This window comes from Leuciscus leuciscus, assembly GCF_965113295.1.
Source record: "Leuciscus leuciscus genome assembly, chromosome: 1".
Lineage (NCBI taxonomy): Eukaryota > Metazoa > Chordata > Actinopteri > Cypriniformes > Leuciscidae > Leuciscus > Leuciscus leuciscus.
In genome coordinates, this window is record NC_138725.1 from 45,058,237 (window position 1) to 45,083,580 (window position 25,344).

The 25,344-nt window shown below is 41.2% G+C and overlaps 1 protein-coding gene across 7 annotated transcripts in view; it reads right to left on the reverse strand.

Moving 5' to 3' along the window:
• Positions 1-897: 897 nt before the first annotated feature.
• The window catches only part of ints1 (integrator complex subunit 1), a 31,070-nt gene continuing 6,623 nt past the window's right edge, over positions 898-25,344 (reverse strand). For 3 of the 7 annotated variants that reach the window (XM_082188932.1, XM_082188926.1, XM_082188927.1), the window contains 36 exons: positions 24,817-24,937; positions 23,811-23,888; positions 23,558-23,715; positions 23,334-23,469; positions 23,013-23,104; positions 22,867-22,927; positions 22,589-22,786; positions 22,381-22,510; positions 22,126-22,305; positions 21,340-21,489; positions 21,080-21,259; positions 20,589-20,693; positions 20,345-20,512; positions 20,150-20,261; positions 19,909-20,067; positions 18,933-19,079; positions 18,744-18,842; positions 18,520-18,644; positions 18,129-18,383; positions 17,877-18,036; positions 17,607-17,738; positions 16,013-16,193; positions 14,832-14,955; positions 13,680-13,810; positions 13,510-13,597; positions 12,661-12,908; positions 5,837-5,966; positions 5,604-5,737; positions 4,962-5,154; positions 4,597-4,718; positions 3,347-3,456; positions 3,141-3,257; positions 2,368-2,438; positions 2,203-2,294; positions 2,006-2,115; positions 898-1,241 (listed from right to left, as the gene is read on the reverse strand). In XM_082188932.1, the coding sequence (XP_082045058.1) occupies positions 1,126-1,241; positions 2,006-2,115; positions 2,203-2,294; positions 2,368-2,438; positions 3,141-3,257; positions 3,347-3,456; positions 4,597-4,718; positions 4,962-5,154; positions 5,604-5,737; positions 5,837-5,966; positions 12,661-12,908; positions 13,510-13,597; positions 13,680-13,810; positions 14,832-14,955; positions 16,013-16,193; positions 17,607-17,738; positions 17,877-18,036; positions 18,129-18,383; positions 18,520-18,644; positions 18,744-18,842; positions 18,933-19,079; positions 19,909-20,067; positions 20,150-20,261; positions 20,345-20,512; positions 20,589-20,693; positions 21,080-21,259; positions 21,340-21,489; positions 22,126-22,305; positions 22,381-22,510; positions 22,589-22,786; positions 22,867-22,927; positions 23,013-23,104; positions 23,334-23,469; positions 23,558-23,715; positions 23,811-23,888; positions 24,817-24,937 (4,913 nt within the window). In that variant the 3' untranslated portion in view covers positions 898-1,125. The remainder of the gene's footprint in view (positions 1,242-2,005; positions 2,116-2,202; positions 2,295-2,367; positions 2,439-3,140; positions 3,258-3,346; positions 3,457-4,596; positions 4,719-4,961; positions 5,155-5,603; positions 5,738-5,836; positions 5,967-12,660; positions 12,909-13,509; positions 13,598-13,679; positions 13,811-14,831; positions 14,956-16,012; positions 16,194-17,606; positions 17,739-17,876; positions 18,037-18,128; positions 18,384-18,519; positions 18,645-18,743; positions 18,843-18,932; positions 19,080-19,908; positions 20,068-20,149; positions 20,262-20,344; positions 20,513-20,588; positions 20,694-21,079; positions 21,260-21,339; positions 21,490-22,125; positions 22,306-22,380; positions 22,511-22,588; positions 22,787-22,866; positions 22,928-23,012; positions 23,105-23,333; positions 23,470-23,557; positions 23,716-23,810; positions 23,889-24,816; positions 24,938-25,344) is intronic. The other 4 variants (XM_082188930.1, XM_082188929.1, XM_082188931.1 and 1 more) reach the window with 3 other exon arrangements.

Here is a 25,344-nt window from a genome sequence, read left to right on the forward strand (position 1 = left end):
GCCGGAGTGAATTAAGACTTTAAGACCATTTTAAGACCCAGAAAGCCTATATAAGTTAGGCAAATGTTTGTCTGTTAATACTAATAATCCTCCTGTACATGCTAAACTCACGTGTAACTAATTTAGCTGTAAATGTACACTGTTCTTAAGTGGGTGTGGGAGGGGGGAACCTTCCTGTACCCTATTTGTGGAAAATACCAGGCAGAGTTAAAAACACAGAAGAGATGAAAATTCACAAATTCCACTTATATGACATGTTAAAAGCAGAGCAGAGAGCATGAAACTGAACACAGGAAGAAGCACCTTTCATCAGGCGGACTTTGCCGCGCTCGCTGAGAGCCTGTCAGTCCTCCAGCCGCCAGTGCGGGCATGTCCATCGATCGCCCTCTACAAAACACAGATAACCCGCTTCCACAGACCCCAGTGTAACCAGACACCGCACGCTCACTCTCAGCCCGGGCTCTGAAGAGCCTGCCCTCATGCACTCTTCCGACAGGGATCTTCGGTCTGTGTGATTGAACAATTACCGCCACGGTTAATTTAGCCATGGCTGAGATCGGCTCTCACCGGCATGCCGGCGCGCTGTTCTCCCTTCTCGTCTCCATATAGATGAAATCTGTGACACTGGACAAGAACAACTTGCACTTTCATGGCAAATAGACTTTCCATCACAGCATTCACAGCATAGCTACGATCTGTCAGGGATCAAATGTGAAAGGAAGGGGGGGGAGGGGGCAAAAAGCACAGACTCACTCATTTGCAATCATGCAAAGGAGAAAGATCACAGCCTTCCCCTATTCTGCTATGGAAAGAGTTATTTTACAAACGACACCAATCTTGAAGTGTTCAAAAAAGAGAAAGAGAGAGGGAAACGAAGTAAAACAAAACTAAAAACAATTTTGGGAGCATTTCAACAACTCATTGTTTTATTATTCAAAGCAGAAGACAAAACTAATTATGACAGGCTTTACTCCCAGCAGACATGAATATTACTAAAAGACTTTTCATTATTTGAGGAATTTCAAGAAATTTGAACGTGGAATGCTATGTCTGAACAGGATCAACAGTGCATGACACTTCTGACTCAAAGCGAAACTCTGCGTACTAACATGTTTAAAGTGACATCTATGTCGTTGCCTCCATGCGTAAGACCTTCATGGATTCTGCTATCATGGAACTGGTGTCAATCTGACCGTAGATGCCCACTAAAAATGCCTTATGGAGGAGAATATCAGCATGTTCTGGGAAACACAAAACAGAGATATTTCCTTCAAATCAAAGTTGAGCACTACTGACAACATCCATGGCATGCAGTCCATTATCACAGATTTACACACGTATACCTAAATAACATACTTTGTGCACAGAAAAATCACTTTAACAAAATACAGGTTACACATTTCTGCTTAAAACCATTCGAAACACCCATACAGGCCCGTTCACATCAAGGATGATAATGATAAAGATATAGTTTTAAAAATGCTTCTAAATATAAAAGAATGGCAGGGTCCACATCAAAACTGTGACGATAACTGCACAGGGGAACAATATCGTTGGAATCACTTTAAGAATGAGGTTTTTTTTTTCAGCAGATGAGCGTTAAAAATATTGACAGCCAATCAGAATCCTTCCTGCTTTAAAGAGCTTGAGCATTTACAGCGGTAGACGACAAAACTGAAGCGCGTGCTTATGATAAACAGAACAATATCGTCTGTTGGTGTGGACGCTACTATAGTTATAGTTATACTTTATAGTTGTCATTCTTGGTTTGAACGTGCCTTAAGACTTCCACTGTAAGTGTTTTTAAATAACGTATGTGTCAATAACTGAGGGGTGAGTCAAAAAAAAATTCAAGGTAATCAACAGCATGTTGCCAATAGAGCTTAAATCATTTTGAACCTACAAAAATCATTCAACAAATGCAAAACGTGTATAATCATTACAACAACAACAAAAATAATTATAGTGATTTCTTAATGAATAAGGTCATCGTCTATTTGTGTACCTTGACAGAGCAGCACGTATTCAGGCAGGTTCCTCAGGGCCGTCTGCACTACATCAAAGTTGCCGCTGCCCAGACAGTACATGAAAGTTGGCAGGAATTCAGCAGCCATACTAGAGTTAACAAAGATAATGGTGAGTGTATTTGCACATGACATTTCGATTTAATAGATGTAACAGACTTCCCTGCAGGCATCTCACCTGGGGATGTTCTGGATGCACCGCAGGGCCAGACTGAACGCCATGTTGCGGCACACTTCCTCAGGGGAACTCATCAACCTCTGAAGATCATTCTGATAATACATGACAAGTTGGTTGTACTTGTTAAATCTTGCAATTTTGAGCACAATTGTGCAATGTACTTACAACAAAATACTGAATGATTTCTGGATTTCTTTTGGACTTCTCATCCACTTCAGTCAACCCGTCAAACACATCTAGAACAAAAGAAAAAAAGAAAAACAGCACGTCATTTAATACATTAAATCTAATATATATATATATATATATACACACAGTACTGTGCAAAAGTCTTAGGAACGCTAGTATTTTTCACCCTCCAAAAAAGTTGTTGAGCCAGTTATTTATACATTTTACTGTAGTGTGTCACATTCAGTTTGCCACTGATTGCAATAATCCAGTGAGATTTTGTATGCACAAGGAGTGTATGCTCCAGCCGGTACGATCCACACAGAGATCTGATCTCACCATCATCGAGTCTATCTGTGATTGCATGAAGAAACTTGCAGAAGAACTGCCAGGAACGTCTCCAAGACGCTTGAAGAAACTTTCCTGGAAAGCTACCTAAAAAACTGTGTGCAAGTGTACCTGGACATAACCTTGTATATATTTTTTAATATTTTGTATTTATTTAATTACCTTTAATAACCTTTTTATTCTGAAAAACACTGTCTTTCAGCTTCCAACATTAGTGTAGTACTCTCTGCACACTTTAACACATTTACGTTTAATCAAATTCTTTTTATTTAAACACAATTTTTTATTTAATATATGCCACAACATTTTTCTGAAAATATAAAGAACGTGCACTGATTTACTGTGGACCTATCTACCTCAAGGCAGCCCGCTAAAGAACAGTATATCAGGAAGCAGTCTGGAAACAGTTTTATTTCTCTCACCCTCAATTGCTTCTCCTTTGGAGATCTTCTTCAGGCATTTAGTCATGTCGGCTGCAGTCAGAGGCATGGAGGCTGAGATGTTGACCAAAGAGAGGGAGCCTGACGACGAATCCTCTGCTGAAATACAAGGAGTGAGAAGCAGGCTTCATGAAGATCATCTCACATTTTACTCTGTCTCCTGTGATGTGAGGTGTTGGAGCCCCTACCGTCTCTGTCCTCAGCAGCGCTCTCAGAGGAACCAGACTTCACAGGCAGAGTCAGTCCAGCGAGCAAAGATTTGAGCTGCACCAGGTCTGGATTCTCAGTGGATAGTCCCCTGAGAGAGAGAAAAAAAAAACACAAGGAAACTCAAGACAAATAAGTTACAAAAAGAAAAAGTAAATTCGCACTGTTTACTGTGAGCACACATTTAAAGCGGGCGCACAGAATATACAGTGTGAATACTGAATTGAGTTCTCTTTCAATATCTTCTTGAGCTTAAACAGACAAATACACACTAAATTATTCCAAAATATCCTTGTAAACACAGTGTGTTTTGTCTTGAGTCAGGGATTCTCAACTCTGGCCCTCGAGATCCACTTTTCGGTAGAGTTTAGCTCCAACCCTGATCAAACTCAACTGCCTGTAGCTTTCTAGTAATCCTGAAGAACTTGATCAGCGTGTTCAGGTGAACAACTTTTGTAGCTTTATTAAGGATTCATCTATATTTCATTTATGAAAAAGAAAACTATGCAGTGTTATTTTACATTTGATTACACTGATTTCAATTTCTGTTCCTAGACTTTGTTCAGTCTGTTGTATTTTTGTGAAAACCATTAGCAAAATTTCCTTCCGCAAGTGTTTTTTAGGCCAGGGGTTCTCAAACTTTTTGGGGCCAAGGACCCCTTAAAGGCTAGAACATTTTCCAAAATTATTACATCATTAAAACCAAATAATAGGTTTTAATGATGTTATAATTTTCCCAGGGTCCCGGGAAAATGTTCTACCCTTTAAGGGGTCCCTGGCCCCAAAAAGTGGGGACAATACACTTGTTATAAGGCCAATTCACACTGCACAAACACCAACAAACAAGTTTGTTGGGTTTTGTCTGATCAATGGCGTTGGTCAGGGTTTGTTTTCACCTGACTGACCATGTTCAATCCGTGTTAGTTGGTGTCTGTTGTGGCACTGTCAACGTATGTTTCATAAAATTCTAAATCCAACTGCCAACTTATTTGTTGGTGTTTGTCTGTGTGGTGTGAAATGGCCTTTATTGGTGCAAATGTTCCTCTGAAAAAACACTTTTTTATTATACAGCACAATTTTATAATTGACCTTTTCAAATTATGACCTAAAAATCAGAATCGATCATCAGAATGATAATCAGAATAGATAAAAATGCAAACAATGCCCAAACCCAACTGTGAGTATTTGATAATGCAGAAAAGAGTGATGTGAACCAAAAAAAAGCTCTTACTGTAGCACATCTGAGTGTTTCTGAAGGAAAGGCACAGCGGATGCTGCATCATGGGTTATGTATTTTTGGATGAACTGCACAAATTTGTTTATGATCGGCATACGGGATGATCTTCTGAAGTTCTGCAAGAAGGTTACATGAAAATGCTGAAAAAATATTCCCACAAGATTCTTTACAATTATTTCATTATGACAAACTAATATTAATTTAGCAGATAAGCAAGTTTGAGATTGCAATTATAGTGATAAGAACATTTTCATTATCAAAAATTAAATGTCACCAAGTATTTAACTTAATGGCGTGTTAAATAGAAGAAGTGATAACTGTGGTGCAGCATAGTACATTACAAGAAGAGGCCTTTATACCTGCAGTACTTTGATAAAGGACAGCAGACAGTCCTGCAGTGCCCTCTGGTGGTCAGAGAGGAAAACCAGCGGCTGCAACAGCTCCAGGACAGCCAGAACATCACTAAAGAAGGTCAGATGGGTCTGCTGTCTGATCTCATGCAGGTTCAGATGGATGCGCCCATGCAGGAGTGCAGCGATCATGGACAGATGTCTGAAAAACACAAACAGCTCTAGTATGTAAACCCTAATTACTTTCTTAATAAACGTCACCATTTTTATTTAACTGTCCGACGCGCGTTCACGAGAGCACCACGACGCATGTGCGACCTTGCGTGTGTCTTCCTCTGCTTGTAGGTCATATGTCAGAACGGCAGCTCCTGTGTCATCACCACGCGCATGCAGATTTTTTTTGGGGGGGGGCGCACAAAAAGTATTCTCGTCGCTAAGGTTGAACCACTGTAGTCACATGGACTATTTTAACTATGTCTTTCCTACCTTTTTGGGCCTTCAAAGTGTTAATTAAAATAGCTATCAATGGAATTTTTCATCAAAATGTAATAATTTTCTCCATTTCAGAAATTACTTTTCTACATGACCAAGGCAGTGCGAGCAGGGAAAATAATATGTATCAATTATATAATACTTTTAAAATGTTTAAACCTGAGAAGCAGCACCGGGTGAGATACGGCCAGTTTCCTGCAGGCCAGATTGGCATCAGACACACGGTTCTCAGCTGATTTGGAGTCTCCCGTGTCAGCTAGCAGAGTGATGAGACGATGCACGAGAACATCCAGCTGAAGGTGCACATATAAACACAGAAAATAAACGATATTAGTACTAGTATTAGTCTTTCAGCAGCTGTTAACAGGAAACTCATGGCATGAGGCGGTTACCTTGCAGGTGCTGCCATCTGCTGCCCCCTCAGCACTCAGGGTGGCCTCTGGTAGGCGGATGTGTTGGATGACCTCTGGGAAGTGCAGGTAGATCTGCAGCAGCAGCGTCTGACACCTCTTACTCATTATACTGGAAATATCACAAATTTGAAAACAATAAATAAGAAGCAAAAAAAGCAGATGGTTCCAGGTTGTTGTTTTTTTAGCAACATCAAGAGTATAGGTTAAAATATACATGAATGTGTAAGGTCCTGTGACTGGCTTCTATTTCTTTTGAGTTTTTCACCATTTTTGATCACTTCTGCCTTCACAAGTTCCCTTTAAATGGTCTTGTGGATTTTTAAATCTCAATATGAAGACATACTTTTTTAATGCATAAAACTATACTATTAGAGATGAATTATAATTTAAATAATTTAAAAAACACTATTAATTAAGCAATAACAATTAGAATGGATATATTATTTGAATATTATTCAAATATTAATATAATAATAATATTCATTTTTGACTTTAACATCTATTATAATTATTAATAAATAAGCAAAATACAATTGAAAATATTTTTAGATGGAGAATAGCATGCCACACAGCAGGAAAACTCTCTAAATGAATTATGACAAAACTCACTTTATATATTTTTTATATTGAATATTAATACTAATTATTATTGAGAACTATGTATTGAATACATAAGTCTAATAAATATTAATTATATGACATTTATGGTCATTTTAACAATTATTATAATTATTTAAAACAAATAGCTAAATGTTTTTTAAATAGTGTTTTGACTTTTTAACAACTATTATATTTCTTAACTAAATTCACAAAATACTGTTTATAATACAGAGAAAAGCATGTCACACAGCAGGACAGCTTTCCAAAAGTATTTCATGTCAACCATACAGAATTGCTTCATGCATACTCATATTGATGATATAATAATTAAAGTGTATTAATAATAATTGTATTGATGTAATTAAATAAATACAAATTATATTAAATAATGTTGAGAATATTGGGCCATTTTAACAATTATTATAATTATAAATTTAAAATAACCAAAAGTATTTGTCAACGAGAGAGATTAACATGGTCTAACTAGAAAAAGCAGCCAGTACCAATAACAGACTTTATTACCAACAGAAGAACAAACTCATAACTGCTTGTCCAATCAAGCAAAGGCCTTCTTACCGACAACTTTGTTGCTTAATTGTGGTTTATGCCCGCTAATCCGCTGTTGTGCTCACAAGCAACAGATACGGAGAATGCCAAACAAACACATGAGCGTTTATCCCACCAAACACGCGCTTTACATGCCAGTATTACTCGAGCCCATTCTCGACCATAAGACAGCTTAGCTAGACTTAAAAATATCGTATTTCTGGGGGTAATTTTTTGTCCGACCTTGTCCAAAGTTTTCTCCCCCTCATTAAGGGGGTTTAATAACCAAAGGCAAATTCATGAAAGGAAGGGGGGCTGCCACCACAAAGAGCCCCGGTCTGATCTCTCTGACAGCCCCAGTCTGAGCTGCGACTCACAACAGAAGCCAAAGGAAGAGCTGGAGCCTTAATCCTCACGCATTCATTATACTACACTGAGCTCTCTCGAAGATCACAGCGCTGAACGACTTCAGCTGCCTCTCATTTCACACCACAAGAACTAATTACAGCTCTTCCCGCTTTTGTGCCTGATGTAGCGCATTTCTGCTGTAAGTAAAGCAACGGCACGGTATCACACACATCTATCAGCCTCTTTAATGGGGTTTTTAAAGAAGAAGTTCAGTGCTTTGCGATGGTGGTGAGTGTGGCCGAGTGTTTGGTAACATGGTACAAACCCTGACCTCTGTCTAGCACTGTTGTCCTTGCTGTTTTGGGAGGGGCTTTTACATCCACTTTTTCATAGATCATTGGGAACATTGTCAGAGCAGAAGGCAGCAAGTTTTCTTACAGGATAAAGGGGCTTGAGTCATGCGTCCTTCACAACGATGGATCTGCTTGATTCTGATCTTCTCTGATGAGTCTAGTTTTCAGCTTTCCCCAACACCTGGTCCTCTAATGGTTAGACAGAGACCTGGAGAGAGGCTTACAACCCACAGTGTCTTGCACCCACTTGGAAATTTGATCTGGGGGTTCTTTAGTAAGGCTGGAATCGAGCAGATCCTTCTATATGAAGTTTGCATGGTTTGCTTCCTTCTGCTCAGACAATGTTCCCCAATTAGAAGGACTGTTTTTTTCTCAAAGGACAATGCTTCATGTGACAGACTGATAGGGAGCATGCCAAGACGCATGAAAGCTGTGATTGGAAATCAGGGTTATTCCACCAAATATTGATATTTTGAACTCTTCAGAAGATAAAACTTTAGTATTGTGTTATTAAAAAATTTATAAACTTGTTTTCTTTGCATTATTTGAGGTCTGAAAACATGTGTTTTTCACCAGTTGTCATTTTCTGATAATAAATGCTCTAAATGAGAATGTTTTGTACTTGAAATTTGGAACAAATGTTGACTTTACTCAAATACATAAATAGTAAATCCAGAGAAACTGCTGATTTTGCAGTGGTCTCTTATTTTTTCCAAAGCTGTGTATGTATGTGTGAGCGCCACAATGCAGCAGCGCATTAGTTTAGGACAGCGATCAAAGGCATAGTTCACCCAAAATGTTTTATTTTGTCATCATTTACTCACCCTCAAGTTGTTCCAAACCCATATGAGTTTTTTTCTCCAGTTGAACTCAAAAGAAGATGTTTTGAAGAATGTTGGTAACCAGACAGTTGATGGACCCCATTGACTTCCATACTATTATTTTTTTCCTACTACATTTACATTTACATTTACATTTAGTCATTTAGCAGACGCCTTTCTCCAAAGCGACTTACAAATTAGGACAAAATTCAGCGAGTCATCATAAAGAGGCAAAAGCAACAACAACGCAAGAAGTGCTCAAAGTACGAAGTTCAGGTATTATTCAGAGTAGCATAAGCCTGATAAGTGATGTTACAAAGGGAAAGGAAAACTTTTTTTTTTTTTTTTTTTTTTTTCTATAAGGTTAAGTGCTCACGGAAGAGATTGGTTTTCAGCTGTCTTTTGAATGTTGTCAGGGATTCTGCATTCCGGATGAGGGTGGGGAGAGCGTTCCACCAGCATGGAACTGTGAATGAGAATGTTCTGGAAAGTGATTTTGTGGCTTTCTGTGATGGAACCACGAGACGTCGCTCGTTGACCGATCGTAGGTGTCTGGTAGGGATGTAGACTCGTAGGAGTGAGTGAAAGTAGGAGGGAGCTGAGCCTGTGATAGTTCTGTAAGCAAGCGTCAGTGCCTTGAACTTGATGCGAGCAGCGAGAGGTAGCCAGTGCAGAGAGATGAACAGAGGAGTGACGTGGGCCCTCTTGGGCTCGTTGAAGACAAGACGAGCTGCAGCATTCTGGATCATCTGTAGGGTTTTGGTTGCACATGCTGGAAGTCCAGCCAGAAGAGCATTGCAGTAGTCAAGCCTAGAGATGACCAGGGCCTGGACGATGAGTTGTGTTGCATGCTCAGTTAGGAAAGGCCTGATTTTCCTGATGTTGTGCAGTGCAAACCTGCATGATCGAGCTGTCTTTGAAATGTGATCTGTGAAGGTCAGCTGGTCATCAAAAGTTACTCCAAGATTTCTGACCGATCTTGATGGGGTGATTAATGATGACTCTAGCTGGATGGTGAAGTCGTGCTGTAGAGACGGATTGGCAGGGAGGACGAGAAGCTCAGTCTTTGCCAGGTTGAGCTGCAGGTGATGTTCCTTCATCCATGTGGAGATGTCCGCCAGACAGCTTGAGACCCGTGCAGCTACTGTGGGATCATCTGGTTGAAAGGAGAGGAAGAGCTGCGTGTCATCAGCATAGCAGTGGTAGGAAAAACCGTGTGCCTGTATGATGTGTCCCAGTGATGTGGTGTAGATGGAGAAGAGGAGGGGACCAAGAACTGAACCCTGGGGAACCCCTGTGGTCAGCTGATGTGCTCTGGATACCTCACCTCTCCATGCGACCTTGAAGGACCTACCTGTGAGATAGGACTCAAACCAGTGGAGTGAAGTTCCTGTGATGCCCAGTGATGAGAGGGTGGACATAAGGATCTGATGATTCACCGTGTCGAAGGCAGCAGACAGATCCAGGAGAATGAGGACTGAAGATTTGGAAGCAGCTTTTGCGATCCGTAGGGCTTCTGTGACTGACAGTAATGCAGTCTCAGTTGAATGTCCTTTCTTGAAGCCAGATTGGTTGACATCCAGCTGGTTGTTTAGAGACAAGAAGGATGTAAGTTGATTGAAGACAGCTCTTTCAAGTGTCTTCGCAATGAATGGTAGGAGAGAGATAGGTCTGTAATTGTCTACAAATGATGTGTTTAGCGTTGGTTTTTTGAGCAGTGGAGTAACCCGAGCCTGCTTGAATGCTGTAGGGAAGGTGCCAGTATGGAGGGATGAGTTGATGATGTGTGTGAGTGATGGTAGAAGTGTGGGAGAGATGGCTTGTAGAAGGTGTGAGGGGATGGGGTCAAGCGGGCAGGTGGTAGGGTGACTGGAGAGGAGAAGTGTAGATACTTCTTCCTCGGTTAGCGAAGAAAAGGAGGACAGAGGGATATTGGCTGTGGAAGGGGTCGATCTGGGTTCCTGTGTGTGTGGAGCTGAGAATTGACTGCTGATAGCTGTTGTTTTCTTGGTGAAGAAGTGCGCAAAATCGTCAGCAGTTAAGGAGGAGGCGGGTGGTGGTGGAGGTGGACAGAGGAGAGAGTTGAATGTCTTGAAGAGTAGTCGTGTGTTGGAGGAGCTGTTGATCTTGTTGTGGAAGTATGAAGATTTTGCAGCATGAACATCAACAGAAAAGGAGGAGAGGAGAAATTGATACATACTCAGGTCAGATGCGTCTTTTGATTTGTGCCATTTCCTCTCCGCTGCCCTGAGTTCGGTCCGGTGTTCCCGAAGAACCTCAGATAACCAGGGGTTAGAGGGAGTAGAGCGTGCTGGCCTGGAGGAGAGGGGGCAGATGATGTCTAGAGAAGAGATTAGAGTGGAGCATAAGGTGTCCGTTGCGGTATTCACATCCAGAGATGAGAATTGTGAGGGTGGGGGAAGAGAGGATGACACGGCAGAGGAAAGATGGGAGGGGGAAAGTGAGCGCAGGTTTCGTCTGAAAGTGACTGGTGGTGGGGGTGGTGGTGCAGGGGTAGAGAGTTGTAGACTGAAAGTAATGAGGAAATGATCTGAAACGTGGAGAGGTGTCACCAGGATGTTTTCTGTGGTGCAGTTGCGTGTGTAAACCAGGTCCAGTTGGTTGCCTGATTTGTGAGTACCTGTGGTGATGAGTCGTTTGAGATCGAAAGAGGCTAGGAGTGAGGTGAAGTCTGTTGCATGTGGCTTTTCGAGATGAATGTTGAAGTCACCGAAGACTAGAAGTGGGGTGCCGTCCTCAGGGAAAGTGGACAGCAGCACATCCAGCTCATCTACAAAGTTACCCAGCTGACCTGGGGGGCGATAAATGACTACAATATGGATTTTAATGGGAGTTGTAAGTGTAATAGCATGATATTCAAATGAGTTGTTGTTGCATAGAGAAGAGAGCGTGGAGTATTTGCAATTGTTAGAAACGAGAAGCCCTGTACCCCCACCTCTCCCAGACTGGCGAGGGGAGTGGGAGAAGGAGAAATTGCTAGAGAGAGCAGCAGGGGTTGCTGAGTCTTCTGGACGAATCCAGGTCTCAGTCAGCCCCAAGATACTAAGAGTAGAATGAGATGCAAAGGCTGGAATGAAGTCAGCTTTATTGACTGCTGACTGACAATTCCATAGACCCACGGAAAGAGAGAGAGGAGTGTGTGAGGATGTGAGGATGGGACGCAGATTGGCAGTATTGCGCTGTCTATTGCGCGTGATGAAAGGACGTTGCCGAGAGATAACAGGAATGTATTGAAAGCACATGTTGATTAAGGTGAACAATAAGATAAGTAGAGGGAAAAAGAAGGGAAGAGGAGATACTTAAGGGCCTTTCTGGTGTCCTTGCTCGGTGGAGTCGCGCAGGTAGAGTCGCTGGTCTTTACCCGAGTCGGTCTTCACACGAGGAGGCTGAACACGAGAGCTGAGTGCTTCCGCTGACGCTTCCGCGGCAGCGTGCAAATTACACAGATATACAGATAATGCTCTCACCGCTTGAGTGAGTACAGCTGTTTCGTTCGGGCAATTAAGTCAATAACGGCAAAATGTGTCAAATCTAAAGTGCTAGGAGCAACGGCTTAAGTTACGTGCAAATTAGGTTGCTATAAACAGTTACATGTGTTTCGTTCGCGGCTATTTCTCTAAAGTGCCAATGCGTCTAACTGAAATACAGGATTATGTCAAATTAAAATTACAAAAGAACAAGAAAATCGAAGATGGCCTTACCTTGACTAAAATACAGCACTGAAATATCAGGAGAACAAGGTATTCTAGAGAAAACCATATGGAAGTCAATGGCTACCGTCAACTGTCTGGTTCCCAACATTCTTCAAAAACTCTTCTTTTGTGTTCAACAGTAGAAAGACACTCGTACAGGTTTGGAACAACTTGACGGTGAGTAAGGGTGAACTATCCTTACGTGTTAGTTGCAATTAGCTGTTTAAAACGTGTATTCACCCGATCAATTTTGAGCATCCAGATGATATAATCAAACATATCTTGAGGAGCTCTTGAAGTATGCATTTATTTGCCCAAAAGTGTACTTTAAATATTTATTATCCTGTTGCGCCCTCTACAGGCCATGCAGGATATAGCACAAATAGCCTGCGCAACTCCAAATACAGACTCGACGGATGTACCTGTCTCCCCACTTCTTAACACAGCTGATGAGGTACTCTGAGACTTTCTTTACATTGTCCAGGTCTGAGTGGAGACAGCTGTGCAGGAGGGGCAAGCGGGACTGGAGAAGAGAGCAGGAGACCTGGTCCAGAGCGCTCTTAGAGGTGGCTGAGTCACGACAGCTCAGCTCTGACTCAGACAGGATGAGGTCCACCAGACTTATGAGCTCCTCAGAACACAGCTTCAACACAAACTGCTCGGTGCGCTTCTGCAGAGAAACAAAACGCCATCTTACACACTCAGAGCCAATATAAACTGATCAAAATATACAATCTGTGGCCAAACAATACAGTTTTAGACCTTTGGACCACTACAAATTGAGCTTTGGACTGGTTAACAATATAAATAGTCTTAAAGGGAGCATATTCTATATTCTTGCACCAACACAGTAAATTTAGTTTGACATGGCCATTGTCTACTCTCCTGCTGGTCCTTAAAATAAAAGCGTTGATGCTACTGTACATTTAAGAATGTAAAGATGTAAAAATTACACCTGCAAGTTTCCCACACCCTTTGACCAATTCATTTCTTTAATTTTTTTTTCAATGACATGAGTCGTTTATGCTTATTTCTAGAGATTGCATTCCCAAAAGAAACTTCTAGCAGTTTAAATAATTTATTATATAGTCGAGCATCACCAAGTAAGTTACATTCCCAGCTGTTTCAAGACTGTGGGAAACCTATCCCTGTTATGGTTGTCTAAACTAACTGCATGTGAAGTGAAAAACAGCAGTCTTGCCAAGCTGCTGAATAGGTGTTGATATGTAAATATATTCACAATTGCGATGTAATATTAACTGTGATCAAACCTGAGGAGTTTTCTGATCTCGCCCCTGCCAGATGCGGGGAATGTGACTGCAGGCCCACAGGAAGTCCAGAGCTGAGGTTGGGTCCAGTCTGGAGATCAGATGAAACACAGTTACACATGCAGGAGGTGCGAGAACAAAAAGAGCGGAGCGTGTTTGACAAAGCTGCTCACCTCTGCTCTCTGTGTTTGTTGAGCAGAGAGCTGATGCACTGATGTAAGGTGCTCCAGTTGGACTGGTGTGTAAGGAGGGCCAACAGATACGGCCTGTAGGAGGGGGCCACACTCACACCGCTGCTTTTAACCTGAGACAGATAATGAGAAAGTCACACTCATCTCATATAAAGCAGCAATAGATCGCAACAGCAACCGTCCACTGTTTCAGTTTGCTTGGATCCAGAAGTATTTCTCCCATTCATTTTCTCTGTATGCATTTCACATTCCATTAAGCCATGAGCAAAACAAAACATTTGTTTTAAAGCGAAATATCTCAATATTTGAAAAAAGGACAAGATAGATTATATTAATGTACTTATGAGCAGTGTTGGGGTAATTTACTTTTAAAGGTAATGCATTACAATATTGCGTTACTCCCTAAAAATGTGAATAACTACGTTACTTGGTTACTTTTCAATGAAAGTAATGTGTTGTGTTACTTTTGCGTTACTTTTTCTCACCTGGCTAAGGCTCACTCTCTTCCAGGCCTTCTTTTAAATGCAGTAATGCATTCAACAATTTAGACAATATAACATACACCTTCATTTTCTTTTAAAAACACATTTAGAATATTATTATATATATTATTATAATTTAATAGAATATTTAAGTTGAAAGAGTTGTTACTTTTGTACTTTTTGTCTATTCCTGCGCACAAATGAGTGCACATGACTACATTATAAAAGAGTTTTTATTTAGTAGTTTTAAACATGTTTAAGCAAATTAAATAAACCGAAAAGTACTGTGCAATTGTACTCAAACTTAAATATTAATATGTAAATTTATAAAGAAATGCATTATTTTAATCAAAAGTAATCTGATTACATAAAGTACATTACTTGTAATGCGTTACCCCAACACTGCTTATGAGTGAATGAATAAACTACTTGTGCCATAAAACACTGAAACCATTTATGTAATTGAACTAGCCTGTATTTCATATTTACGAAAAAAATTGGAATATTAGCTGTACGTTGCTTATTTTTCTCTCTCTCTCTAACAAGGAGGAAGACGTTTACATGTTTTACGTGTCATTTGCACCCTCACATGTACATATTTAAATCTGTATCAACACCCACATGATCAGTTTAGAGAGATAAACTATTTTACCTTGCTTTGAGCAAAAAGCAGCTTCTGCTGAAGATCCGAGCACACAGAGGTCACCTCTGGGTCGAGCAACTCCAGCCAGTCCACCAACAGCCCTGAACACGAGCCAGGCTTCTTTGACTCAGTCCTGCCAGGGAGGACACACACACCCGTCATCAACCCAGAAAATACACAGTGTTTCCGGCAAATAAATAATACACTAATTAAGTCAGTGATTCGCAACCACTGGCATGTGTACAACCACTTAAAAGTTTGCGACTGGTAAGATCTTTTCTTTATGTTTTGTAAAGAAGTCTCTTATGCTCACAAAGAATGCATTTATTTGATAAAAAGAAACATTTCTTATTATTATCAATGCTAAAAACAGTTGTGCTGCTTTATATTTTTGTGGCAACCCTGATACACCACCGGTCAAAAGTTTGGGTTAAGTAAGATTTACCTTTTTTTTTTTTTTTATCATACTTTTATTCAGCGAGGATGCACTAAATTGATCAAGTGCCAGTAAGGACATTTATGCTTTATATATATATATTTCAATTTCACATAAATGCAGTTCTTTTGAACTTTAAGAATGTGTCACTGCTTCCACAAAAATATTAAGTAGCAAAAACAGTTTTCAAAATTGATAATAACAATAAAAACCATCATTAATATTTGAGCATCAATAATAATTGATAATTATTGAGCACCAAAGCAGCCTATTTGAATAGAATAGAGATTTTAAAATGTTTTTAAATAGAAAATAGCAATAGCTCTTTTAAATTGCAATAATATTTCACAATATTACTGTGTTTACAGTTTTGTTGATAAAATAAATTCAGCCTTGCTGAGCATAAAAGGCTTTTTTCAAAAAAAGGTGATCATAATAATGGTGATTTTTCCAGTATAATATGGGTAAAAAGGAACACATTTCTGGTTTGCTGTTGATGAAGGGGTACTTGAGTCTTTACAAAAGCCAAAAAAAGTTGTGAAACACTAGTTTACATCATAGAGTCACACTGCGTATGATGCAGATTTGGTCTCACTGTGACTTACTATGGTAACTTTGGCTGTTCGACAGGGATATATAAAAATGTTAACCCAATTTTACTATGTGTTCCTTCCCCACCTAGAAACAGTATCCCCAGCATACAAGGAAGGAAATCTGTGATGAGGCAGCGTAGAGTGACTCATGGTGCGCTTACATTTTGGAATCCACCTCAATTTTCACCCCTCGTTCCTCTGTTTCCTGTAGCAGCAGAGAGATCACCATGGCAACGGGACCCGCTGTGTTTCCTGGGGTCCCATTCTCCGTACCGATGGTCATAAGCAGGGATAACAGCTCCTCTAGATATGGAGACTTCACCTCCATGAGGCCCTGCAACACTAAGGCACACAAGGTTTTTGTTTTATAATACCGGCACTCTTGTGAAACACACATGAAAAACAACCCATCGCAGCCAATCCCACATCGCAAAAATGAGAACTACCACACGCTTTGCTTCTAAGTAACCCTGCGTCTCTAGAACTCCAGCCTCACCACACTAACTTTCATGAGGAAGTATTTGAAAAGTACACCCTGGCCTTTGGAGCCGTCGGGACGTAAACAAGCCCTGGAGTGGATGTGTGGCCCTGTGTGAGGTTGTTTTTGTTTTGGTGAGGTTTCAGAGCAGACTGTTAAAATCATAAAGAGAAACATTAAGGACAGCGTGAGTGATGATGCTGGTGCATGAGTCAAACGCTGCCCTCCGGAGAGACTGACTAATGCTGGCAACCACTCCAACACCAACACACAGAAACTTCACTGCCTCTGTAGAGCTGACTTACCCTTCGGCCCTCGCCTGTTAGCCTTACGTTTGCCACAAACCAGTTCAAAAATATTTTCCAAAGCATTGCTATAAGAGTACACTACGTAGTTCCCAGAGGAGCTATAATGAAAGTTAATAACATCATACAGAGATAAGTGCTGTGTAATGTAGGCCGTACAAAACATTCAAGGGATTATATCATATTTTTCCCCCCTGATCTCCACTTATGTTTGGAAAGTTTTTCCGGGCCACAAACATTTAGTTTCTTAAGACCATTTTACACACCCTCTCTAACTCTTAGGCCTGTTTCACACCTCTCGCAAGAGGCAGTAAGTCACGCTGCAATGAAACTAGGCAGTTGACGCATATGTTTTATTTATATGTTATAAGAACTTATTTATAATAAACGTTGTGTAAATACTTAAAGGCCCCGGTATACTTCAAGTGAAATTGAAAAACAAACTGGTGCAATGTCATTTGGAACAAAAACAGGATAAAACAAAGTTAGTTTGATGTTCGTTTCGGGAGAATTCTAGGGTGGTAAACACCTTCGAACTACCATTGGTCTGTGGCGATGATATAATAGATAGGTGTGGCTCTGAGGCTTTGCCTTGCTCAACGTGGAATCTTCTCCATTCATTTCTTTTGTTCAGTCCACTGAGGTCAGCATCTGAACCCTCCCTCATTTAGACTTCAGTTCTTCAGATGTTTAAAAAATAATAACATCTAATCTACTTCCTCTAAACACCAAAAACTCTTTGTAAATGTGGAAAGTCATATGTTCATGTATTCAGTTTGGAAAGAGTAGTTTTGGCAGCTTAGTTTCAATAAATGTACTTCTTGGATTCGGGAGGAAGCTGTGATTTCTAAACATTTTAGTACGTTTTCACAGTACAATGAACTCTCTGATTTTAAAAGATCACACAAAATTTGATTAATTGTGATATGACCCTTTAAGTGAGAACTGGAAGGCTGTGAACAGCTTAAATACCTTTTCGTATGAGTTCAGGTTCAGCGTTGCATTTTTCGCCAGCTCTCAGAGAGGCAATAATGCCCCTCGCTGCCACTTCAGAGTCTCGCCTGTACGCCAGTGATTCAGCCAAGTGCAGAAATCCTGTACGAACTGATAACACAGGACACAGTCAACACCATTATCAAATGTATTTTCTGACCTGATTCAGCTAGTTCAGTTGTCAGTTTGAATATGTGCTTGCAAATGTGACCTGCAACAGCCTAAAACTCAGGAATAGGAGTGACTCACCATCTGTGATGCGATGTTTGTGAGAGTACTGAGCTGCCAGAGATTTCAGCAGGCTGTGGAGTGGCCCCGTCTCTACCGCGGAGTTCTCCAACCACGTCAACATCTGCACAACGGCGTTGAAGAACAGCGATGAGAAGCCAACGTCTTGAGACACCAACCGCTAGAGGAGAAAAAGAGAAGTAGACAGAGTGAGCAAGCAAAAGGAAGCACCAGTGAGGATACTGAATATGCAGGTATGAGTAGGATAGGTGCCTGGTAAAGATGGAGTTGGCGCAGTAGAGGACAGGAGATCGTATGGCTGTGGTGCATTGCCATGACCAGGGCTCCAGCGTGGGCGGAGTTTAGAAGGGCTGCTAAGGCTTGTAGGAGTCGTCCGGCAGCGCCACCCTGCTGGATGTGACCCTGCCGTGCCCGCAGAACCTCCTGGGCCAGGGTCTGCTGCAGAGATAATGATAATGGTCGGACCGGAGTCGGAGGCCAGCGAGGATCCACCTTCAGAGGGAAGAGCTAGACGGGGAAAGAGAATCGTCACCATCACAGTCAAGTCAAGTAATAAAGATCTAAACTGATATTTAGAATTAAATCTTGGCAAAAAAAAAAACTCTAAAAAGCAGCATAAGTATTTCAAAGTGAGGTGTCATACCTGTAGTAGGATCCCAGTGAGATCATCCTCTGGGCCGATCGCTGGCACCTGACTAACTGCTCTCATCTTTACAGAGCCATGGGGCGATTCAACAGTAACCTTAGCCCTGTTCCCCTCTGAGCTGTCTGTAACACATCAGATTAGCAAAGGAGTCAAATAAGAAAAAAAACAGCACCATAATTCCCTGCTGTCTTAACCTTTGGTGTAAGGCATTCGATCCTGACCTCTGCGTGAAGGAAGTGAAGCACTGAGCAAACTGTGAAACGTGTGTCCTCCCGTGGCTCCTCTCTCATGCTGGACTTCTACTAGATGAGCCATGTAGTCTAACAGATAAAAGACATCCATGATGTTAGCATCATTTCACACACACTGAATGCTGGGAGAACAGAGTACACCAAATGAAAGATCCTCACTCTTGTCCATGATGTTCTGCTCCAGTGTCTGGGGATCATGGGACACGGCCTGGTCCAGATACTGCAGCAGTTTGCTCATGCTGGAGACGGGGATCCCGAACGACTGGACGAACAACAGCAGCTGCGTGGGCTCCAGATCCTGTAGGGCTGAAAATGACAGAGAAACCCATTCAAACCTTCGGGGTGTGACGTCAGGGTTTAAAAGATACTTAATATTCAGTAATATTATTGATTTGACTGCACTGACACTGTTGGATGAGAAGAAAACTTGAACTGAGCTGAACAATGACAGTTATATGAACTCAAGACTAAACTGAATAGAGATGAATAATGATACTATTGTCTTTTTAGAGCTGCTCATAGCTGAAATTTAATTTGTCTCAAATTTGATGAAGTTTGCATCATTGATTATGTTATTTTACTGATTATTACTGTGAAGCTCCTTTGAAAATCTGTATTATATAAAGTGCTATAGAAATAAAGCTATACAACTGTTCAAAAGTTTGGGGTCAATAAGATTTTCTTTGACAGAAATTAATACTTTTATTCAGCAAAGATTAATTAATTTGATCAAAAGTGACAGTAAAGACATTTTTAATGTTGCAAAATATTTCTATTTCAAATTTTCAAATTTTTTTTTACTTTCCATTCATCAAATAATCTATTCACAAAAATATTAAGCAGCACAACACTGATAATAATTAGAAATGTTTCTTGAGCAGCAAATATAAGACAGTGTGACACTGAAGACTGGAGTAATGATGCTGAAAATTCTGCTTTGCAGCACAGGAATAAATTACATTTTTAAATATATTAAAATATTATAACACCACAATATATTATCCACATTGTAATAATATTTCACAATATTATTGTTTTTACTGTATTTTAAATCAAATAAATGCTACCTTGGCATTTCCTTAGTATCAAATTTGGTATTTTGAAATCCGTATTCCTAAATACAAGATATCTATACCTGCATCAACCAATCGGGCGACCTCAGACCGGATCATTCGTAATTTCAGCCAATCTGGCAAAAGAAGGGCCTCCTCAGACGTGTCAACCAGGAATGCAGTAGGAAGGGGCTTTTTATCAGGAAACCAGATATCCAGCAGTATATAGAACTCACTTTCCCCTAAAAAACACAATCACAGTAGCTGGTCCTCCAAGTACAGGCAGAATCAATCCCCACACACTGCAACAGAGGAGACACTCACCTTTGGGAGGTCCCAGCGTGAGCAGGATGACCATAGCATGGACTACCAGAATGTGCATGGTGGCTGTCTCTCCTGTGGTCCATCGCAGGAACACTTGATCCTGAGACTCTGACTGTGATGTTTAAAATTTGGTCTTTAATCAAGTGAACAAGAAAGCAGTCATTTGAATTTCCAGTTCAGTTAATCGTTTCTTACCCAGCTGTAGAGGTCCTCTCCCTCTTTTGTCTTCCTCATACGACGGATGTAGGCAGAGAAGATGGTGATCAGAGCGGAGAGAACGGCGTCAGACTCAGGTCTGCAGGAGTGCTTGGAGAACAGGCAGTTCATTATAGTGGAGCGTTCCACTATCAGGCGAGCTACATCCTGAGAAGAGGAGAGACGAAACAGGTTAGACAAGAGCTTTTCTCAGACAGATAAAATGTTGTAGGTTTAGACTAACCAAGGCCAGGTCATTGTGGAGGGACTGCTCCTCCACTGGTGCATGTTGGGATAGGTAAATCAGGTATGCACTGATGGTTTGAGGATCGGTCTCCATGTGAATGGCCTGACAAAAACAGGAAAACCACACAAACATAAAGTGAAAGTGAAAGTGAAAGTGACGGCCAAGTATGGTAACCCATACTTGGAATTTGACCTCTGCATTTAACCCATCCAAGTTAACACACACACACACACTGCAAACGTGGATACACACCCCCAGAGCAGCGGGCAGCCTTTGTGTGGCGCCCGGGGAGCGATTAGGGGTTAGGTGCCTTGCTCAAGGGCACCTCAGTCATTTCCCACCGGCTCTGGAATCGAACCAGCAACCTTTGGGTTACCAGTTCAACTCCCTAACCACTAGGCCATGACTGCCCCATCAAGTTACCGATATTGATTAAGCTGATCAAGTTACCAATATTGATATTGTTGTAACTGTGTAGGTAGACTGACCTGCTGTAAGGCGCTGGCCGTCAAGCCTCTCACGCTGTCAAACAGAGGCAGTTTGGGGAGGTCCTGAAGGAGCCACTGGTAGCCTGGCAATAACTCTGCATCTCCAGAGTCCTCCTCCATGAGCTGATCCCTCTCCTCTCCATCTCTTAATCCTCCCTCCGTCAGCACCAGAGACAAACCCTGATACACATCACAATCAACAATCTTATTATAGCGTCTAAATGAACCAAGCACTGGTGGATGGTTAATTAAGTCCGCACCTTCATGGCCAGCACTCTAGAGGCCACTTGAGAAGAACTGAGACGGCGCAGGAAGTAGTCCAAGACCTCGCATGTGGTCTGTTCGTCAGCCTTAGGACCCAGCAGAAGGTCCTGCAGCCGCCCAAGAAGCTGCCTCTGTTTCTGCTGCCTCTGATGGGAAAGATGAGGAGGGGAAAATACAGTGAAAACGATAATATTGTGAAAAATATATAAAAAATAAAAAACCTTTTCTTTTTGTATTTCAAAATGTAATTTATTCATGTGATCAAAGCTGAATTTTCAGCATCATTTCTCCAGTCGTCAGTGTCACATGATCCTTCAGAAATCATTCTAATATGATGATTTGCTGCTAAAGAAGCTTTTTATTATTATTAACAATGTTAAAAACTGCTGCTTAATATTTTGTGGAATCCGAGATGCCTTTTTTTCAGGATTCTTTGATGCAAAGAACAGCATTTATTTGAAATGGAAATCTTTTGTAAGATTATAAACGACTTTACTGTAGCTTTTGATCAATTTAACGTATTCTTGCTGATAAAAAAAAATTTCTTAAAAAAACTTTTTAATGGTAGTGTATATATTCAGCATCTTTGCCCACCCAAACAATTTTCCTACAGTAGAGATTTGAATAACGGTCATGTAAAACTAAACTTTGGTTTAAGACAACATTACAAGATGACTTCAGGGGGAAAAAAAAGTATGACATACTTTATGAAAAAGTATAGGAAAATAAAATATGGCCCCTTGAGAAGACAACAGACATGTGAGATCGAGACTGAGCTTTACCTGTCTTTTCTTCGCTCTCTGCTCTTTGCTCTCTCCTTCTTCCTCATCATCAATGGAAGATGTGTCATCAGCGGCATCGTGGAGGAGGAATTCGCACAGGCACTGAACGGGCAGGACATCCAACGACCCTTCACTAGACTGGACGAGATCAGCCAGCCACGGCATAGACTGAGAGGAGGCCTGGACGGGGAGAAATATGAAATTTAGCGAGTCCCTGAAACATGGCTCTTAAGAACAGCATAGGAAAGTGTTTACTTGTCTCTGGATGATATTGAGCAGGAAGTCAGGGTTGCGGCTGCGGCAGAGCAAATGGCCCAGGCGCAAAGACTGGTTCAGAGTCTTCACTTGCTCCAGGACAAGAGGAGGTGGCCTACGTGGGGGTCCCCTAAGTGAACCAAAGACAGGGTCAGTTTCTTTAAAAACACACTGGATTATTAATGCAGTGACAAACAGGAAGTCATACTTGGGGTCCAGGCTGGTGAGCTGGGACAGCAGAAGGCTGTTGTTCTCTGTTATGGTCTGCTTGGTGGAGGCGGCTGCCAGGTGGCTCTCAAAGGCCAGGATCTCCTGCCGCTCCTTCTGAGAGATCTGCAGCTCTCGATTGATCATTTCTGTTTTGGTCTCCTCGTCGGCCACCGTGCACGGAGGGTAGGAGTAGTTACTGAGAAGAGAGCAAAAGAAAGAGTCAAGTGCTGAAATATCCATAAAACCACATTTCCACACAATATGCAGAACACTTACTTTGTCATAACCATCTCCATGAGCATTTTCAGACTGGGGTAACCATCCCACGCTGCCAAACCTGAAACCGTCAGTGACAGCGATGTAATGGCGTTCTAATGAGATGTTATTATGAAATGCAAGTATTGCATCATATCTGGCCTCACCGATTTTCTGTGGGTTGAATGCTGCGACCACAAGCAGCAGGAGCCAGGCTTTCCAGTAAAGAGTTGATATGGCCAGATTAGGAGGTTGATACCTAAAATGGAACATTTAATAAAGTATTTCACCTCTCAGATGAATAAACAGCCCACAAATAGAGTAACAGATTCTAGGCGCGACAGACCACAGTGTAGCTTAAACCTCAATGCAAATAATCCATGACACCCAATAATTATCTGGCAATATAAAGCTGATGAATCACTGCCTAATAAAATAGAAGTGAAAAAACAGCAGGGAATAAACTCGGTGAAAGGTAAAAGTCGTACCCTGCAGGAAGTTGGATGTTCTCTGGGTGATGGTAGGTGCAAAGGTTCAGCACAGCATCAATGAGCTGGATCCTTTCGACTCGCAACACATCCAAGTCTACAGATGATGATGTAGGAAGACAAACAATCTCGGCAGCTTTAAAAACAGACCAGATCACTACTAAAAAGGTCTGCGCTATGTGTGTACTGTACCAACATTCCTCTAACCAGAAGCATTGTCTTACCATCAGACTGAACTCCTGCAGCTCTCTTCACCAGGTGATCGGCCAGCTCCATCGCGTCAGCAGGGCCCAGGGGCAAATCACGAGAGAGACCGATCACCAAGATGCGCATCAGTGTGTCCTCCAGCAGAGGAACCTCAGAGCACAGCCGGAGAAAGAAACTAACAAACAGGAGAAATGCTTTAGCATCTATTAAAACAAAACAAACAAAAAAACACTCTTTCTGTACGATGTTCAATCAGAGATGATATCTCACTTTCTGTCACTCTCAGGTGGCCAGTTGTCCCATTTGTAATAGGTCTCAGGCTGCTCTGTGAAAAGCACCTTGTGAAGACTGTTGAAACACAATGAAACAATCAGCAAAATAACAATCTACTGTAGGCAAAGGTGTTTGCAAAGTCTTACAAGCAGCGTTACAAGTGACAGTTTAATTTAAAGGTTCGAATGAGGGTGTTAAATGGTCATGAAATATTAAAGGAACCGTATGTAAGATTGTGGCCAAAACTGGTACTGCAATCACTTTCAAATTACTGTAGAGCGGTGTATCCCCTCCCCTCCCCCTCCCCCCTGACTCGAGGTTGCCAGATAGGCTGGCATTTTTTTATCCGACACGTTTGTAGCTGCAGCTGTGGTAACTAGAGCAGAGCTGGCAACCCAGATGCCGAAACACTACTGACTTCGTGATTGGTAGATAGGTGGAGGGTGGAGCATCAGGCCAAAACACAACATGACAACATCAACATCAGTTGAGAGCTACAACTTCACTTTTAAATGACAATATCCTGGCCCGACTACTGTTGTCAGTGATATAAGTATTTGAAATGAACATGATTTCTTAATGTCTAGTGACATATCAGGGCCATTTTATGATTAATTGAAATACATTTCTTACATATGGTTCCTTTAAATTATGTTTTAGGTGCAAAAAACTTGACTCACATTTTAAAGGGGTCATGAGTCATGACATGAGAATATAAGACAAATTTGACATACAAAAGGTCTTTGCACCATTAAAACATCCTGCAAGTTTCATAGCTTAGAATGTCCTTCTCATTATAAACAAAGCATTTATTTAATCAAGCTCCAAAAACGTTTTATTTAATAAATAAAACGTTTTTGGAGCTTGATTAAATAAATGCTTTGTTTATAATGAGAAGGATATTCTAAGCTATGAAACTTGCAGGATGTTTTAATTATTTATTACTTACATATTGTGCCTATAACAATAACAAAACTAGTCCTACTAGTCCTCTTATCCATACCAGTGCACATAGTCTTTAGCTCCCACTTTACTGATGGTGGGAACCACGGAGTGTAGCCACCACACAGCATCTCTCTGGATGGCAGCGATCTGGTTCTGAAAGGACCTCAGTGCTTCCAAATCTGAAATACAGACATTCGCAACCTCATTATCATAAAAAAAATACAGTTTTGAATGTTGGGGTCTGTTTACACCTGGTCACTTCCGATCATGAAAAGACCAGGTGTAAATGCCCTCCGAAACTCTTCCGAGACAGATTTAAACACGATCACTCAAACCACTTCAGGAGGGGGTCTGAGGCCAATTACAAACCAAACTGGACAGGTGTAAATGCATCTGGTTGTTGAAACCACATATGTAAACTTTACTCCTCCATAAATGGAAAAAAATTAAATAAACGTGTGAGAGCGTGTTATAGGATATATGACATGTTATAGCCAGATATGACAGCGCTACTGCAGCACGCATTGCCGCAGATGAGTAGCTGAGTATCTCTTCAGCAAGCCAACGCGCAAACTGTAGCAAATAA